The 17,572-nt window shown below is 35.5% G+C and overlaps 1 protein-coding gene across 1 annotated transcript in view; it reads left to right on the forward strand.

Moving 5' to 3' along the window:
- Positions 1 to 17,572, forward strand: part of LOC139117501 (C3 and PZP-like alpha-2-macroglobulin domain-containing protein 8) — a 63,007-nt gene extending 45,435 nt beyond the window's left edge. Inside the window, exons 30-41 of the mRNA XM_070680664.1 lie at positions 288 to 534; positions 934 to 1,154; positions 1,659 to 1,808; positions 2,811 to 2,885; positions 7,572 to 7,765; positions 8,752 to 8,839; positions 9,362 to 9,542; positions 10,594 to 10,707; positions 11,390 to 11,611; positions 11,871 to 12,320; positions 13,892 to 14,103; positions 15,224 to 17,572. Coding sequence (XP_070536765.1) covers positions 288 to 534; positions 934 to 1,154; positions 1,659 to 1,808; positions 2,811 to 2,885; positions 7,572 to 7,765; positions 8,752 to 8,839; positions 9,362 to 9,542; positions 10,594 to 10,707; positions 11,390 to 11,611; positions 11,871 to 12,320; positions 13,892 to 14,103; positions 15,224 to 15,508 — 2,439 coding nt within the window. The 3' untranslated portion in view covers positions 15,509 to 17,572. The remainder of the gene's footprint in view (positions 1 to 287; positions 535 to 933; positions 1,155 to 1,658; positions 1,809 to 2,810; positions 2,886 to 7,571; positions 7,766 to 8,751; positions 8,840 to 9,361; positions 9,543 to 10,593; positions 10,708 to 11,389; positions 11,612 to 11,870; positions 12,321 to 13,891; positions 14,104 to 15,223) is intronic.

Raw genomic sequence — 17,572 nt, forward strand, 5'->3', positions numbered from 1 at the left:
GATTGTACACTTTCATGTAACGTTGGTTCTGCCATCAGTGAAAGCATGCAAACTTAATTTTAGCTTGGTTGTACAAGCATGAAGTTTTATCTTACAAAAAATAGATTCAGGGAAATCATCCTCGGGAAATCAATAGTGTGTTGTAATTGTACTCAGATGATAGATGGCATTGATCAATGTTCACTTCTAATCAGGAGGTGAAAAATATACCATGTTTACATAATATTTTATTGGTTGTGTTGCCTGTGTAATGTGAACAGCATCTTCACCATTTCTTTTACCCACAGGGAGGTTTGAAAGGTCGCATTTCCCTGACGGCATATGTATTGGTAGCATTGTTGGAAGTTGGAATGACTGGTGAGAGGGAATCCATGGCTGTACAGGCAGCACAGAAATTCTTGGAAACCTACGTAGAAACTGGACAGATCTCAGACCCCTACACTGCTGCACAAACTGCCTATGCACTGACTCTGCTGAAAAGCAAATTTGCAAGTGCTGCTGTGAGAAAATTGAACACATTTGCCATCAAGCAAGGTTAGTTGGCAACTTTCAAATATAAATGGAAATACAGGTAGATACGGCATAGGAAATGAAGTCCCATTTAAAGGGAGGGGATTGTCTTGTTTACAAACAATGTATTTCATGCATGATATCTAGATGCATCGATCAAGTCAACATAGCTGCAACATTAAAATTTTACGATATTGTTAACAAACATGTTCTAACTTTCATCAATTGCCAACGTACCCTAGATACAGTGTTTACATCAGTCGTAGGGGTCTCTGGCAACCTTTGAGCAGACTTCCAACGATCCCCCCCTTTAATGATTTGCTGTTGCTCAAGCACAACTACATTTCATATGAAATATTCAAAATGTTAACGAATATTAATTGCTAAAAGACCACTGTCATCATGGTCTGCTTTTCTTAATAGGTGGTTTCACCTACTGGAGATTCTCTGGTCATCCCATGGAGAAGATACCATTTTTTATGTTCAGTGATGGTCTTAAGCACTCTGTGAGCTCAGCTGAAGTTGAAATGACAGCATATGGACTACTGACATACACAGAAATGGGTGATGTAGCATCTGCTTTTCCAGTTGTCAAGTGGCTGTCCAAACAAAGGAATTCTCTGGGCGGATTTTCATCAACACAGGTAAACTACCTTTAAAACGGATAACTCATTCATCAATACATGTAGCAAACCATACTTGGATATTTTTTCCATATTCCTCAGTGTTTTCACTGGCCACTTTCCAAATCACAATGTATTCACTTTTTATGTGTATTGTTAAGTTTTCAGTACCAAGTTCATACCATGCAGTTTGTTTTGTTTGTCAGTGTAATTTGATATGCCAAAGTTTAATCACTTAATTACTGTTAGGCAGACTTTATGAAACTCACTGAACTTTTTAAATGAAGTCCAAGTACCTTACTTAACTTCCCGAATGAAATGTGCAGAATTTATGCACTATGTATTTGATTATATACATAAATGAATGATGTATGTATTAGTGTGTGTGTGTATATATGTATATGTGTGTTTATGCACACACGTGTATGTGTGTGTGTCATGCGTGTATAATTCATCTACCTACTGATTTGTTTATCTATACAATCATTCATTTCTAATCATTCATTTCTTTTTTATTTGAAACAGGATACATGTGTAGCCTTGCAGGGGTTATCAGAGTATGCAACGCTGGCATACATAGGAAACACCAATATTTCCATCACAATGATATCCGTTGATTCCTTTAAAACTTTTGATATCAACGAGGAAAACAGCAAAGTCCTTCAGACAGATACAGTATGTTGCTTTGTAACCATATAGCCTATTTGATAAACAAAAATATAATATTTCTCATATTTAAACTGAATGCCTAGTTACTGAAATTTTCAGTTGATCAAGATGTTTGCTACATTATTCAGAATAATATTTACAAAGCATATCAGGAACGAACATTTTCCGGGTATAATGAAAGTTGATAGTTGGACATGTCAACTTACAGTTTATATAATCATGTAAATATCAGATTTTCATGGTTGGTTAAATGTGAACAAGTCACATTTCAGTGCATAGTATCTTTTATGAATAGAAATGCAAAAATGTTTCAGGCAAGCCTGGTCATTGGTTTTCTCAAGTAATAGTTGAAATCAGTGAGGTGTTTACTTCATTGGAGTTTTATAAATCCATATTTAAGGTAGAACGCACCTCGGGGACAGACATTCGGACTCTCAAACTTTTACAATTCTCTTCTGATATACCACATGTGGGGGTTTATTTTAAAGCTCTTGGTGAAAGAAAACTTTTCACCGGCTTAGTTTTTTGAAATTCGAAAATTTTTATTTTTCACCATAGAGTTAACACAGGGATGGCGGCCATTTTGAATTTCTGACATCGGTAAATCTTGGGTTATTTCTTTCTCTGGTACCAAAATTTGCACGGTGACCCCCTATTTTTATTCTTGATTTTGAAAGAGAATGATTGAAAGATTCCTTGAGGAAAGTTAGAGCAAAAGTTTAAGTCTTTCACTTTCGAGGTGCATATTACCTTAATTTGAGACTGAAAACAAAATTGTTCCATTAATTTATCATCTTACAATGACAAGAAGACGTTCCTACATCCAAGATGATGTGATCGCTCATATCCATCGTGGAAAGATCAGATTAAAACTTATGTATTGTAATATTTCAATGTCAATGACCTAGTTTTATTGTAAACATGGAGAACCCAATCACAATTGTAAATACATTCTTAACTTGACCATAATCTACAAATGCTGTCATTTTATTTTTTTTCTGGTGACAGATCACTCCTACTAGCTTTCCTGCTACATTGCTTTTTGCAGCTGAAGGTGAAGGCGAAGGATGTGCTTTACTTCAGGTAAACCTAGAAACATACCGTAAAAACCCGATCAATTCGACCACCCTATTAATTCGACCACCCTATTTTTTTCACAAAACATAATTTTATTTGGGACCTTTCAAATCGACCACCGACTAAAATTGGGACTTTCTCGATCTCTATTAATTCGACCGAATTACATACCCTTCAAAAACTTCCTTCAGTTGGTGAATGAACGATATTTCAAGACATCGAAAACCACCGTTACGAATACGATGAACCAGAGGTCAGACAAAAAGGCAGAAATGAGAACAACAAAGGGCTTTGTAAACGGCTTTCAGATTGGTTTTCATTGGGTCACATGATTATCTCAGTCGCCCTCTTTCGAAATCTGCGTGAAGTTTCAGCGTGTGTGAAGTACCAACCCTCTAGTCTCTGGTTTTGTCACTATTTTCTCACCTTAATATCGAAGAAAGTAAGAATAAATTAGGTCCTACTTTCTCCCTTTCTTATTGTCTTTTCCGAATTCTTACCATCCCGTGTCGATTGAAATTTACAGACTCTTTCTGTGTGTGAATCAATATCCCTTCCTAATTGGACAGATATTATGTTCTAAACCACATGTTGCTTGTTCCTAAAACACATAGACAGATGTGCCCCGTGCACTAAAAGGACGAGTTTGCGAAATCTTTTGCGAACGCTGAAAAAATTGCTGAGGAAAAATCGATGTTACATGTCAGTAAGTACGGCCGCCGCCGCCGCGCCGTGCGTTCTTACCGACTGGGAACAGACTAATATTTTCAAACGCAAATGGGGACAGTGTCAAGGAAAGAGTAAGACGACGACTTATTTTTTCAAGCTGAAGAAAATGCTCTTTCTGGCTGTTTTAATGACTCAATCGAATATTTTTGTACCCAATTAATAATAGACAATCTCAATTCTCGGTTTCTGGCAATTTTTGTCGACCGATAAGTCTTTTCATCTTCATTATTCCATTCTAATTTCACCTATATAATATCCTAACCTCCTGTGACTTTCCTTCTAAACGTTGATTTGCCTTGTGCACCAAAAGAGATGCTCTATTTTATGCCAAACGATGAAAAGATCCCTGAAGAAATAACCATGTATCAGTCAGTACGCCGACGGCAGGCGAAACCCGGACGGCCATACCGATTGGGGACAGAGCAGAGTGGGTATTATTATAGGAAAGAGGGTGACTTATTTTAAAGCTGAATAAAATGCTGTCTGGTTGTGTAAGTCTGTTGATCGAAATATATATTTTGTTCCCAGTTGATTAATCATGGGGGATGGCAGTCTCGATCTCCCCTTTATGGTTCGATATTTACTGACTCGTTCCTTCTCATTTTTGTCAATCGATGAAAGCATTTTCGTCTTCCTTATTCAATCTTACTTTGACCGATGTGATATCCTGACCTACAGTGTCATCAGTTTTGACCAACGTACAAAGACGTTGCCCATGCGCCCGGTTGACGAGATATTTTGCAAAACGGTGAAGAAATATTATTATTATTATTTATTATGCCGTGTTCACAATAATGACACTGGCTCAGAAAGAAAGAGAAGGACAAGAAAATGTATAACACTGAAATATTTGAACACGTACGGCCATACTGTATGCATGGGGGCCCGGGAGACATCGATGTCAGTCTTTCCGGACTGTTTACATGTAGCTTAGGGGATATCAAAGGAGATGAATCAGTTGGTTGAATAAAACAAAAGTTTTCAGACATATTTTATGTCAATGTTGTAAATGTTGGACTTTTGATTCGATTGAGAAACCAGAATCACCTACGAGAGATGTCTGTATTAAACACGGACGCACAATTCGGAATAGTTTGTTGTGCTACTGCCGGTCTCAGTCGTGGTGTCTCTCTCCCATAAAATTTCAAAGCTATAGGCCTACACTTGTCGTTTCGATTCACAGGTAGCAGTACACCGATGACCAGATATTAAAACAAGTCTAAGCAATTTTACGCCGTGAACGTCCTTGAACCTATGGACGTGACCATTGTTTTACTGCGCCCATTAGCGTGTAAACCCCTGCTCGTTCCCAGCAGAGTACTTTTTAAAGTTCTGTACATCAGTGTACACTTTGTGTATAAGCCCTAAACCTAGTTTAATTCAATTATGGAAAGGTATTAGTAAAGAATAAAGGGTCGTTACAGTTGCTAAAATTGCGAGAAAAATGGCACGTTTTTCCAGTACTTTTACAGTTCTGTGCTTTCCATCCCCGTTACTCAAATAGAATAGGCCTATTCACAAGCGCTATTGTTTTAAATCCACGTCCAGGATGTGCTGTTGATTTTCATTCTTTCGTGCAATTTCATTCGTTTGAAGCAATTATCCTTTCATTTGACTGCTCTGTGGGACTCTTCTGGATATGTGTTTTGGATAAAAAGAACTCTACAGTGAAAGACATAAACTTCGACGGTGATAGGTATACAATATCGGTTCGATGTGCGAAGATATACAGATTACAAGTTATTTTAGAAGTTCTCAAAACCAGTAAAAATATTTCTGCGCGCCACTTATTGATCGTGTCTTCATGTGAACGTCCTTGAATCCGTGACCGCGACCATTGTTTTTGAAGTGTTCGACGGTCGATGATCGGTAGATTAATGAAGACATATGTTACTGAACTATCGTGTGTTTGTTAGCATGGTTAGGTAATAGACGGTGTAGTCTGTAGAGGCGATACGGCGAAATTCCAAGGCCCAAGAGAGCATGTGACGTACATCGCATGCTTTCTTACAACGAACGAGCCGTCGGTTTCCATAGCTACGTGAAATCCGGCCTCACCGATGTCCCTGTCCTGATTCGGAGAACAACTTTCAAGCTGCGAGTTGAGGTTCAGATGTCCGATTTTTTCATATTCAAAAGGCTTATTGATTCACAGCGAACGCCCGTCTTGTTTTTAGCACATGAGGGCAATTGAAAATTCAAAGCCAAATAGCCAGTGGGAAAAAATTCGACCGGACGACTCGCTCTCACCAGCGCAGCGGTCGCAATGAAAAAAAAATCGAAGTCTCTGAAGTCGGTATCATTGCTCCGCCATGTTTACTGTTAGTTGTACGGCCAATTTAAAGTCACAAATTTTTCTTCACGGCAAAATTCATATAATTGCCATACCGCGAAGTTCCCTGTGCAATATGTCTTATGTCAATTTGGAAGCAAAAGCGTCACGGACATTCGATCGATGGTGATACACTTTCTCCAGGCCGTGACATGTCACCAGTTACGAACTTTACCGGTTTTCGATACGAAATATGCAATATATTATCAGCATTGTTCACGTTGTGTTTTGAGTCTGATATCGAATATAGCAGGAAATGATTTGAGAGACGATAGAGATCATGCCCGATACGGAAAATTGACATCAACTACTTGCATTGAGCAGTGACCTGAAACTTCAGACTTAAATATAAATGTCGACAATATAAAATATCGAAATACGGAGAGAGAGAGGTTTACGCTGTCGCGATCTGATTATACTGTTTCGGATATGACTTCGGTATAGACGATACACAGACATCGGGATGTACACCTACTTTCCAGAAATTCGACTAATCTTATAATAAGAGTAGAATAAATATAAAAGTGTTGAAGTAAATCTTCAGATGTTGGTTTCCAAAGTTAGACAATACTTACAGAAATATGGTCATCATAGTCTTCTCTTAAAAACTATTATCTTCAACACCACGTTTCTTATGATCGGTGATGTCATTTTTATTATTTTTACAAACTTTCAATGCATCAAACGCCATTAGACTATCTCATCTGCCTGTCAGGGAGTTACTATATATTTCCAAGGGCTGGCACACGATGTCAACTTACGCGTCGTCCGTCGAGCGGCCGGTGGCAGTGTCACAGATCGCTCCGTCTGTAATCGCGGCCACTTTGATTTTGATGTGACACCCAGGTGTGTTTGAGGTTTTTTGTTACCTAATTTGTCGACCTCAAAAAATTCCACAGTCCATGCTTTGAAGCAGTCTCAACATGGCAAACATGTCTCGCGTAAATTTCATCCTCGTCGTTCCAATTAATTCGACCACTAAATTATTTCGGCAGTTTTAATTTCCTAATAAATCGACGATTTTGAAATCGTAATTATTTTTTTCTGGTCGAATTGATCGGGTTTTTACGGTAGTGTGTTCCCCAATATGAGAAACACCTACATTGTGCATCTAAAATGCTCCAGAATCTGTTTTCTATCCTATTCACCTCCAATGCCCTGTATTTAAAACTGGTCCACAATCACCATTGAAACTCATTGGTCTGAACCAAACTATGGTGGTAAAATGGGTTGGGTTCAATAGTCAACAAACTTACACCTAGTCTTTTCCCCAGACTATGATATGCACAATAAATCTGTATATACTGGTAGGCTTTGTGAATGTTACGCAGATCATACAGTCTTTTCTATTCTGTAAAATGCCTTCAGAAGGTACTGGTACAATTCCTGTTTTATCCAGACACTTTTTGAATATTATACATGGGATGCACTTTATGCTGGAATATTTGTATCAGCTGAGGTTATGTACACTGTCAGTCACTTGCTTCTGGTGGTGCATCTCTGAATTCTAAGGAGCAGCCACAGGAACTGATCTATAAAGTTTGTGACACCAGGCATGGCATCTGTTTAGAGTCTCAAACTAACTTATCTGTAAGAATTTAATTTTTCTGAAATTGCTGATGGGTTTATAGATTGATGTGACATACAATATCCCTGACCCAACTGCCACACCAGCATTTGGATTGCGTGTCAAGATGAAGGAGCAAATGAAGAAAAAGAAAGGTCATCAGAACAAACAACATAAAAGATCAGTTATTGAAGAGGAATTCAGTGACTCCAATGAGATTGGAGAAGACTATAAAGTTACACTGGAAACATGTACCAGGTAGAGATATTACACTATTACATTAGTCAGATATGCTTTAAAAACTCTCAGCCAAAAGCAGGTGCTTACTTATCATTATAAAATGTGTTGTAGATTTCAGAAGAACAGTTAGTCTTCAGTCTAAACAACAATGGTTGTAACATTTGATAATTTTTCTAGCGTTTACTTTCCTTTTATCAACTGTACAGTTTTCGCAGTGTAAGTTCAAACCAAATATTTGTTTTACCAGTTCTTTTTACACTGATACATAAAGGGACTTGTCAAATCTAGCAGCCAATAGTCAAGGCAATTGCCCAAATTATTGAACCAATGCTAGTAATACAGTGATGTGCACTGTTATCGATGATGAGAGTATTCAAGTCCATACTTCAAGCATCCAAATAATGATAGCAAGTTTTAATGCATAAACTGCAAACACAAGCCACTTTTCTCTTGAACAACACAAGGTTTATTTTACAAAAAAATTTCCAGGTCAACTGAAATTTAGTTACACTGACACAAGATTGCCAAAATGTCATGGTTATGAAAGCCAAAATATAGTGACATTTGCTCAGTCTTCATTAACATTGAATAATCAAGTTTTACTGGAGCTTTTCAGAACAGTGACTTGCTTTGATATCCGTATGTACAATAACCAAAGCCACCATTACACAAGCTTTTAAAAATTATTGACAAAAATGTATCACAGTCCAAAATCTATGAGGTCATCATCACTTAGCAAGAAATGTTGTCATGAAACGCTGATATCAAGAGGAACGGAATTGTGTATCTCAGACTGAAAAAATTATAAATTGTGATTACGATTTAAATGTGGCCATATAAATGTGTGTATACAGTCTAAAGTTCTGAATACACATGTAAAGTCAACATTTGGGAAAGATGTATTTCATCAAACCTGACCCTTATTTGCTGGGTTTTTCTTTATATTTGTGTATCAAAATATGTGATTTAATAAGTGGTAACAATACCATTATATTTTCTTATAGATGGCTTCATCCAGGGTATTCAAACATGGCAATTATAGAGGTGGCACTTCTGACTGGTTTTAGAGCTGATATTGATAGTATAGAAAAGGTGAGGATTAGAATTCTCAAAGTCAAGTTGAGAATCGTTGTTATAAAGAATGTCAACATCACATTGAGGATCAAGATTATCAAATTCATGTACTAGGCACTTCTAATTCACATTTTTCTCGCTCATGTTTCAATGGATATTTGTAGTGAGACATGGCATTACTTGCCTTTACAGTGTACAACTTGTTTGTGAGAATCCCATTGATACAATAGTCTAAGATATGATGTAAAAGGGTAAAATCATTCCATAAAAAAGCTAAACAGAATTAATGGTTCATTTGTTTAAGACTAAACTGCACTGTAACATTAATGACTTTTATATCTGACAGTTTACTTTAATTTGCACTTATCCTGACAATTTCATGACAAGTATACAGGGAGGTATCAATTCTAACAGTGGAATGGCTTTTCTACTTCTGGAAAGGCCTTGCTTTAGTGACTATTTCTTAGTGTTCAATATTCCAATTGGCCAATTAGAGAATTACATATCCATCTTGACAAAACAATTTTCAATGTTGTCCAGTTGGTGAATGAGAATGGTACATCTATCAAGAGGTATGAAGTAGATGGAAGGAAAGTACTCTTCTACTTTGATGAAATACCAAGTGAATGTCTGACCTGCTTCAGCTTTGAAGCATTCCAGGATTATGTTGTCGGGAAAACCAAGCCAGTACCAGTTACAGTGTATGACTACTATGAACCAAGTAAGTTTATGCTCTACAATCTCACGATGAAGCAGCAATAGAAACATTCCTAGTAGTGTATTTTCAGATTTGGTTTTCATGTGTAAGGTTGTTCATAGAAATTTGTAGACCATATACCCTTAATAATGAACATGTTGGCAGGCAAAAAAAATATGGATGTCTCTGTGCAACTTTTTGGCTCCCATTTTGCAATAAATATGCAATACAGAATGAGGAGCCATTGGTCAATGTATGTGTTTATGTATGACACACATATGTATATGTGCATGTATGTCTGGCTAGCTATGTCTGTTTGTTTGTCCATCCATTGCAAATACTTGAGACCCACTAAGTGTATAACTGCAGTTATTCCTTTCAAGATGCGACATGGGATGAAGATGGATTGTTTATTGCTTTAAGATGGGATGTTTTTGAACCCAAATATATGCTCATGAGTCAAGAAAAGTTTGAAATGATCAAACTATCAAAAATCTTGATATTTGGTACATTTGATCCTAGGTGTACCCCAAACCGGATTTGTTCTAGTGAGCATGAAATTTGCTCACTAATTTTGAGAATATTTTTTTAGTTACGCTTTCTTTCAAAATACTTTTCATGTCTTTCTGAAAATGCTTGTAAGACAGAATTTAAATTTGATGTGAATGAAACTACCGATTAATTCATTCTTGTTTATCCAAATAATGTCAAAATTTGCATATGTAGTGAGGTTTTCTAATTTTTGTTCAAAATGTCAATCTACTTTTAAACCAGTTATCCTTTAGCTTTCAAGGTTATTATGTCAACATTATATCTGTTCTGATTGAATGGGATCTTTAAATTCCTGAAGCAGATCTCAGAAACTTTACAATATTTGAAATTCAACCATTCTCGATGTGTTACCTAGCAATTTTTTTCAATCAATAATGAGATTGAAAACAACCTATTTTATCTCTGCCTATAAAATGGGTTCACACAAACTAGAGAACAGCATAGAAGCCAGATTTTGAAAACTTCCATCAAAAACTCTATCCTCAAGTTGCATTCAACCTTACAATATGTTTGACTTTCACAGCTTATGAAGCCACCAGGTTCTACAATGTCTCCAGAAACAGTCCCCTTTCACAGGAACTTTGTGAAGGCAGGGTGTGCAATGAAGTTAGAGAAGAAAGCTACAGTGCCTTTTCAAGTGAGTACTGTATAGTTTGCTGAGAGGCTGTCAGTGGTCCAACACAGTTCCAACGTTAAGTGGCCTTAAGGATATTGAGACATAGGTCTTGGTAAAGTACCAATGAGATCACCTACTTACATCAAGTCCCATTAATATGTGTTAAATAGGAATGTGCACTGTAAAAGGAAATTTTAGGAAAACTATTGTACATAGTGGCAGTGAATTTCAGTTTAGAACCCAAAATCCATTGTGGTTCACCTTTCATGCCTGGTAAAGCTATCTGAAATTTTGGTTAGCACTGTTGCTACACAATATATTCAAGCAAGGTAACCATGAATTTTTTGCATATGGTGTGCATTGGGTATGTTGTAATTAACCATTTATCAAATATGGAAACAGAGAATTAACATCTTCTAGTGTTGTAAAGTTATCCTTCTGGCTTTCAAAGCTATTTATCAAACTATTGGTATTATTGCTGTGACAGTGTGTAACCAAGTTCTCCCAAACTATGAGTATGATGCCTTTGCATACCTGTTTTATTGTTTGTTTTCAATCCACATTTCATTGAACAAAAATAATGAAAACATTGTCAAAAGTTTAACATGGTTTAACATGAGAATCATTCATATTTTTCATAGTTTTGTTAATATTTTTTACCTTACAATTGTTATTAATGAACTTTCTTCATCATAATTCTCAGCATATGTGGAGGAACACTCATCAGATTGCAATTCAGTCTTTGGCTGCTTTGAGATGGATGAAGCCAACATTGAAAGGTGTGGATGTGTACGCGACTGTAGCTACTATGTAGGTTCACCAGTATGCGGTAGTGATGGAATTATTTACAATAACGTTTGTGAGATGGAGAATGCAGCATGCTATGGCTTTCCAATACAATCTTTGCCATTTGAGCTGTGTGAAGGTGAGATGTTCTACCTGTTCACCCTTAAATTTTGGTACAACCCGGTTGTAGTCAATAGTAAAGTTGGGCCAAGGTACACAGAACGGGCACGAAGGGATGTCAGTAACGCATATTTTTCCATAAGTCTACATTGATGTTGATGTGTTGTACATTAGATTTTACTTCAGACAAAAATAATAGATGCCAGGAAGTGAAATTTGTATTTCTAGAAAATTGAATTGCTGCAAAACTTTTTTTATTTTTTATTTCTTATCTAAAGATATTGTCTCAGGAGATGGAACTGAAGAGCCGTTTGTTGTAAGTATTACTCATCAATCAGAAATTACGGAAGTTGACATCAATGACAGTAAAGAAATGAAGACAGACATCCAAGGAAGACCAGACATCAGTGACAGTGAAGCAATGAAAACTGCTATCCTGGAAAAACTAAACATCAGTGAGAGTGAAGCGATGAAAACCACATTCCAGGAAAAACTAAACATCAGTGGGAATGAAGCGATGAAGACAACTATGGAAGCAAAAATGGACATCAGTGAAAGTAAAGTTACAAAGACTGATATCCAGGAAAATGTAGACATCAGTGAAGCAATGAAGACTAACTTCCAAGACAAAATAAATCATGTCACAGGAATATCACAAAGCAAACCAAAAGAAATTGAAACTCCATTGATAAACTTGCCAGCAGCACTGCTAAACACCAATGTACCAGGTATGTGAAATGATGAACAGAGTTGTACTGTTGTTTCTAGTTTCATTGAAATTTCATGATGCTCTCAGGAGTTTCTATCTTTGTATGGATCCTCTTCTTTCCAAACTTAGCATTTATTACTTGGTTAAGGTGGTTGGAAAGGCGATTTTTGCACCAATTCTTTTCTCAGAGTTAATGTCAAGTTTCAAGTGTTAGAATCAAGATATTTAGTTCAAATTTTCAGGATAACTCCCTTAGTTAATATTTTCTCCAAAGGATATAAAAATTGTATATTTGCAGCCATGATTTTGAAATATGACACCAGTAAATATTAAAATTTAATTTTTCATATTTTTTTTACATATTTGAATTTCATAATAATTGGATAGTATTAATATTACCAAATTAGTTATAAATATGTTGACACTATTTATTGTAAGATTTGTACGGCAGGATTTGTAAATAAAATTTGTTTTTACGATTTTACATGGGTTTATATATCAAAAAATTATTAAAAATTCTTTCAAATTTCAAAATTTTATTTTTCAAAAAGTACTTCAAATACAGGAAAATTGTGCCGTACAAATCTTATCTGTAACCTTGTTAATAGGCTGTAAAAATTCCATGTCCATAACTCATTTCAAAGTTGGATTAAATTGGTATACAATTATGTAGGAAAACTGTTATTCTGTCAAAAATGTTGAAAACAAGCCATATTTGCACCCCTCTTTTGAAGTCATAGAGCAGTTTTTTTCGGTTAATCTCACTTTTGACACCTCTTTGACACTCAAAGAATCTAAAAATGCATTACAATAGCAGTCACTCACTCTGAATGCCAGCACCACCTTGTCAAACGTTCCTGAAAAACAGCAAATAATGACTTCCCTTTTCAAACATTTTATTAAAGCTAGGGGACCTCTACCATAGTTAATACACTAAGGACTCCCCAACTTCTTCTTGTTTGGTCAGTTTTTCAGAAGTTTTAACAGGCTGTAACTCTGCAATGCCTTTGTGCCCAAATGTCTAGTTTTTTTTATTCCACAGAGAATGTTGACTACTTTTATATTTTAATAGTTTTGTTGAAATTTATAACTGACGCTCTAGCCTTTCCAACCACCTTAAGATGATCAAAGAAATCTTTTCTAATCTACCAATTAAGCTATATATTGTGCTTTGTGTAGTTACCTTTTGTTAGTTGTCTGTACTGATACTTGCAAGTATATACTAGCTACATTTATATCTAGTCCCATGACTAAGTTGAAAGGACTTTTCAATTTGGATCTGTCTATCCATGAATCTACAGTCAGAAAATCATACTCATTCAGTGGGATTTTTGTACAATGATAATATTTTTGATGTACTGGTACATGTGCATATTAAGTTGCAACATCTTCAATTATTATGAGGTTAAACATTATGGTTTGCAATGGCAATAGTGGAAATCTACTTTCTACTCTTTTCATGGTACAAGTGTTTAAAAGTTTGATAATTAAACACCTAGCACCTGGCTATTATTACCAATAAACATGCTAAACTGATTTGCAACCATATGCTGGCAATATAATAATGTTTTCACATATCTGTTAACATAGGCTTTATGGGGGAAGATCCAACAGTAGTTACTGAAAAACCCCACAGTAGTGTTGAGGAGACAAAATATAGTGGAGAAAAAGACTTTACGGTGGAGAAAGAGAATGAAAAATCTACTGCAGTGAAAACAGGGGATATTGCTGAGGAGAGAACAACACATTACCAAAATGACAGCACCAATGATAAAACTGTAGAATCTGTGGAAACTTCCATGGTAAGAATTGCAAATTGCTATAGTCATTATGTAACTATTGTAATAATTTTCAAGGCATTATTTAAGCATTAACGCATGACACCTTGAATGTTGCAAAATTATTGCTCAGCATCAGCCTCAGTAAAGCCTTCGGTGCACTTTGGCTACTGGCAACTGCAAATCTGCCAAAATATTGATTGGAGATTGTGACCCTGGAACCTGAATACTAATTACTGTAGGTTGACTTTCATGTGCTACATACTAAAATTTTTTTCCTGCCATGCTACAAATCAATAAATTTTGGCAAACATTGACATAAACATATTGATTGTAAAATATTCTCAGACTAGGTCGGTGATGTACATTCAAATTGTCTGTAGATCAAAAGCTGCTCTTAGAGCCATACAAAATCAGTCCAGCTATTGTCTGATTATAGTATGTGCACATTGATAATTTTGAGACATGTAACTTACACATGCTCTGGTTTTGACAGTGTGAACTGAACTTCTGTTCATTATATGTGTATCTACTTTTACATATTAAATTTGGCCGGTTTACTTTAGAAATGTATATGTTTGAGATTACATGCATTTGAATGTTACATTTCATCAGTAGTTATGGTTACAGGAACACTAGAAATACTACTTATGCTCAGTAGATTTCTGTATACACAAAGTTACTTACTACTGAAATGTGTCTATCACAAATATCTTCAAGTTCAATTAAGGTATTCTATCTTAACTCGGGGACAGATATTTGGACTCTCAAATTTTGCAATTCTTTTCTGATCTACCACTTGTGAAGGATCGTTTTAAAGCTCTTGGTGTAAGAAAAATTTTCACTGTCTTTGCTTTTAAAAATCGAAAAATTTATTTTTCTCGACAGGAATAGCCGCCATTTTAAATTTCAAATATCGGTACATCTTGAGTAATTTGTTTCTCTAGTACCAAATTTGCTTGGTGACCCCCGATTTTTATTCTGGATTTTGAAAGAGTATGGTTGAAATATTCCTGAGGAAATTTGAGCAAAAGTTTAAGTCTTTCACTTTTTAGGCACATAAACCACCTTAAAACAGGCTGAGTATTTGTTTTTTATATTCTTAAAATCCAATTTGATGGATTAAATCTTTCTCTGTTGTCAGAAACCATCAGTAACTTCAAGCCACCACCACCACCAACACCACCACCACCACCACCACAATAAGTCAAGTGTGCTGGCTAAACTTGTCAGTATACCCACCCCAGCAAGCTCACAGCATATGACCACCCATTCCGTAGACGCAACGGCTGCAGTGGGTAAGAAGTCAACTGAAGTGGTACATAGCAGTAAAATGGTTCAAGATGCAGAGCACAAAGAACATACGGAAGAACACAAAGAAAATGTAGAAGGAGATTTGCCAGTATTAGATGCTAGGGGCCCCTTCTAATTATACAAAGAATTGAAAGAGAATAAAGATGGAGGAGATAAAAGAGTAGTCAATCTCTACACATTTGTGGATGACGAATCATGAATTTAAGCCTATGAGTGTGACTGTCTACCCTGATGAAGACAAGGCAGGGAGTATGGTTAAGATACTTATTTTATCATATAAAGTAATATTATATGTGAAAAGAAAGAATAACACATGGCTAAGAGTTATTGATCCTTGTCACAAATTAGAGAAAGGATTTAACAGAATTTCAATAAAGAATGTATAAATAATATATTTGTAATATTACTGGATAATAATTTGCATGGTAATATCCATTATGAATAAATATTTGATTAATATGTCTTTCTTTAACTTAACATTGTAGGCAAATGTATGGGAATAAAAGATTTGTTTCACTTAAGTAATGCTTGGGTGAATGAGTTAGGAAAACTTACAGAGAAACTTGACAAATCTTCAGAAAATGAATAAGAAGATTATCAGCATATTTTGCAAATGTTGGTAATGCCACTTTATGAAGAGATGTTTTGATCACAAAAACGAACGAAAAGGTAGCCTAAAATTGATATTATTTCATATTGTTGCAGGATTTTCTTGTGACTTATTCTATGTAAGTTTTTGCCGTATAATCCTTTTATATTACTCTGAAAATATGATACAGATTGTTTAATATTATTCAGTATTGTTTATGTGCAGTTGATGTAGCCTAGAGTTTGACCTCAAAATATTCTATATGCTATGTGACTGTTTATTATTTCTTGTGAGAAAAATATAGCTTTTGATGATATTTAAGACTGCCATTTTACAGATAGTGTGATTAGCTGTAATTTAGACATAGCTATCTTTAGAAGTAGGCTCCCCTGCTGGAGAAAAAGTTAGCAACAATTGTCATGTTTCTTCTGGAAAGGGCGAAATGGTTGAGTGTTTTCATAGATGGTTACATGTTTGATTGGCAAAACAGTTATGCAGTTGGCTCTTGTATGAAATTTTCAAAAATTTGAAACTTTTTTGTTTCGAGACATGAAACACTTTCTGAATATGCTCTCAGTGATGGAATGGACAAAAGAATAATGTTCATTACATTTCAAAAGATATTTTGTCATATTTTTTTTGTAAACATTTGGGTAATTGTTGTAATGAAAGAGAGAAAAGGGGAGTTTTTGGACAGTTTATCAAACAGGATATGAGTAGAACAGACTTGTTTCTCAGTTGCATTGTTGCCATAGTAATATCTAATGACATCATGAGTTATCTGAGCATGCTCAGTTGATACAGTGTATCACTGGTCAATCTTTGACATGAATGATGATTGTTGATGTTTTAAATCATAGTGGGAACATTGATAGGCGGTATCCTATCCTGCTACTGTAAATTTTAAGTAATATTTAATTTTTGCTGTGGTGTCTGGTCAGTGGTCAAGAATGGGAGCAAGTCTTGACCTCTGAAAGTATCTTGCATGTAAGACTTGCTCCCTGTAGTATGTAAACATCAAAATACTGACTCAATCTATGTTTTGAAAACAAAAACCTCTGTAAGCTCTAGGACTCTCTAAAACCACTGAGCTGACAGCTTTACACTGAATTTGTAACAGATGTCCAAACAACCAAGAACAAAATGCTCTGTTGTTTGTATTAAGAGGCAAATTATGCTTGAAAAGAGTGGTATCACCCAAAACAGGCATATCCATAGCTCATTTTTTTCAAGTACCATATGTGTGATTTCATACAGAACATTGCAGTATCATGTAATATTGACAATGCCAAACCATCCACTATGAAGTGAAAGTAACATTGCAACTGAGTTATTGAATCAGTAACGACAGGCACAGCTCCAGATTATTTCTGTTTAGCTTGTAAATATGCATGTAATATTTCATTATTTATGATAGTTTACTTTCAATATCTTCATATTCTTGATAATTTTTTTACTGTAACATCATACAATATTACTACTACTACTACTACTACAATCCCCTTATTCCATTCAATTTCAGTATGTATCAGGACCAAAGCATGATATGTAAACCCTACAGCTAATCAATAAAGTCAGATGAAAATGAAA

The sequence above is a fragment of the Ptychodera flava genome, chromosome 18 (assembly GCF_041260155.1).
Source record: "Ptychodera flava strain L36383 chromosome 18, AS_Pfla_20210202, whole genome shotgun sequence".
Classification (NCBI taxonomy): Eukaryota; Metazoa; Hemichordata; class Enteropneusta; family Ptychoderidae; genus Ptychodera; species Ptychodera flava.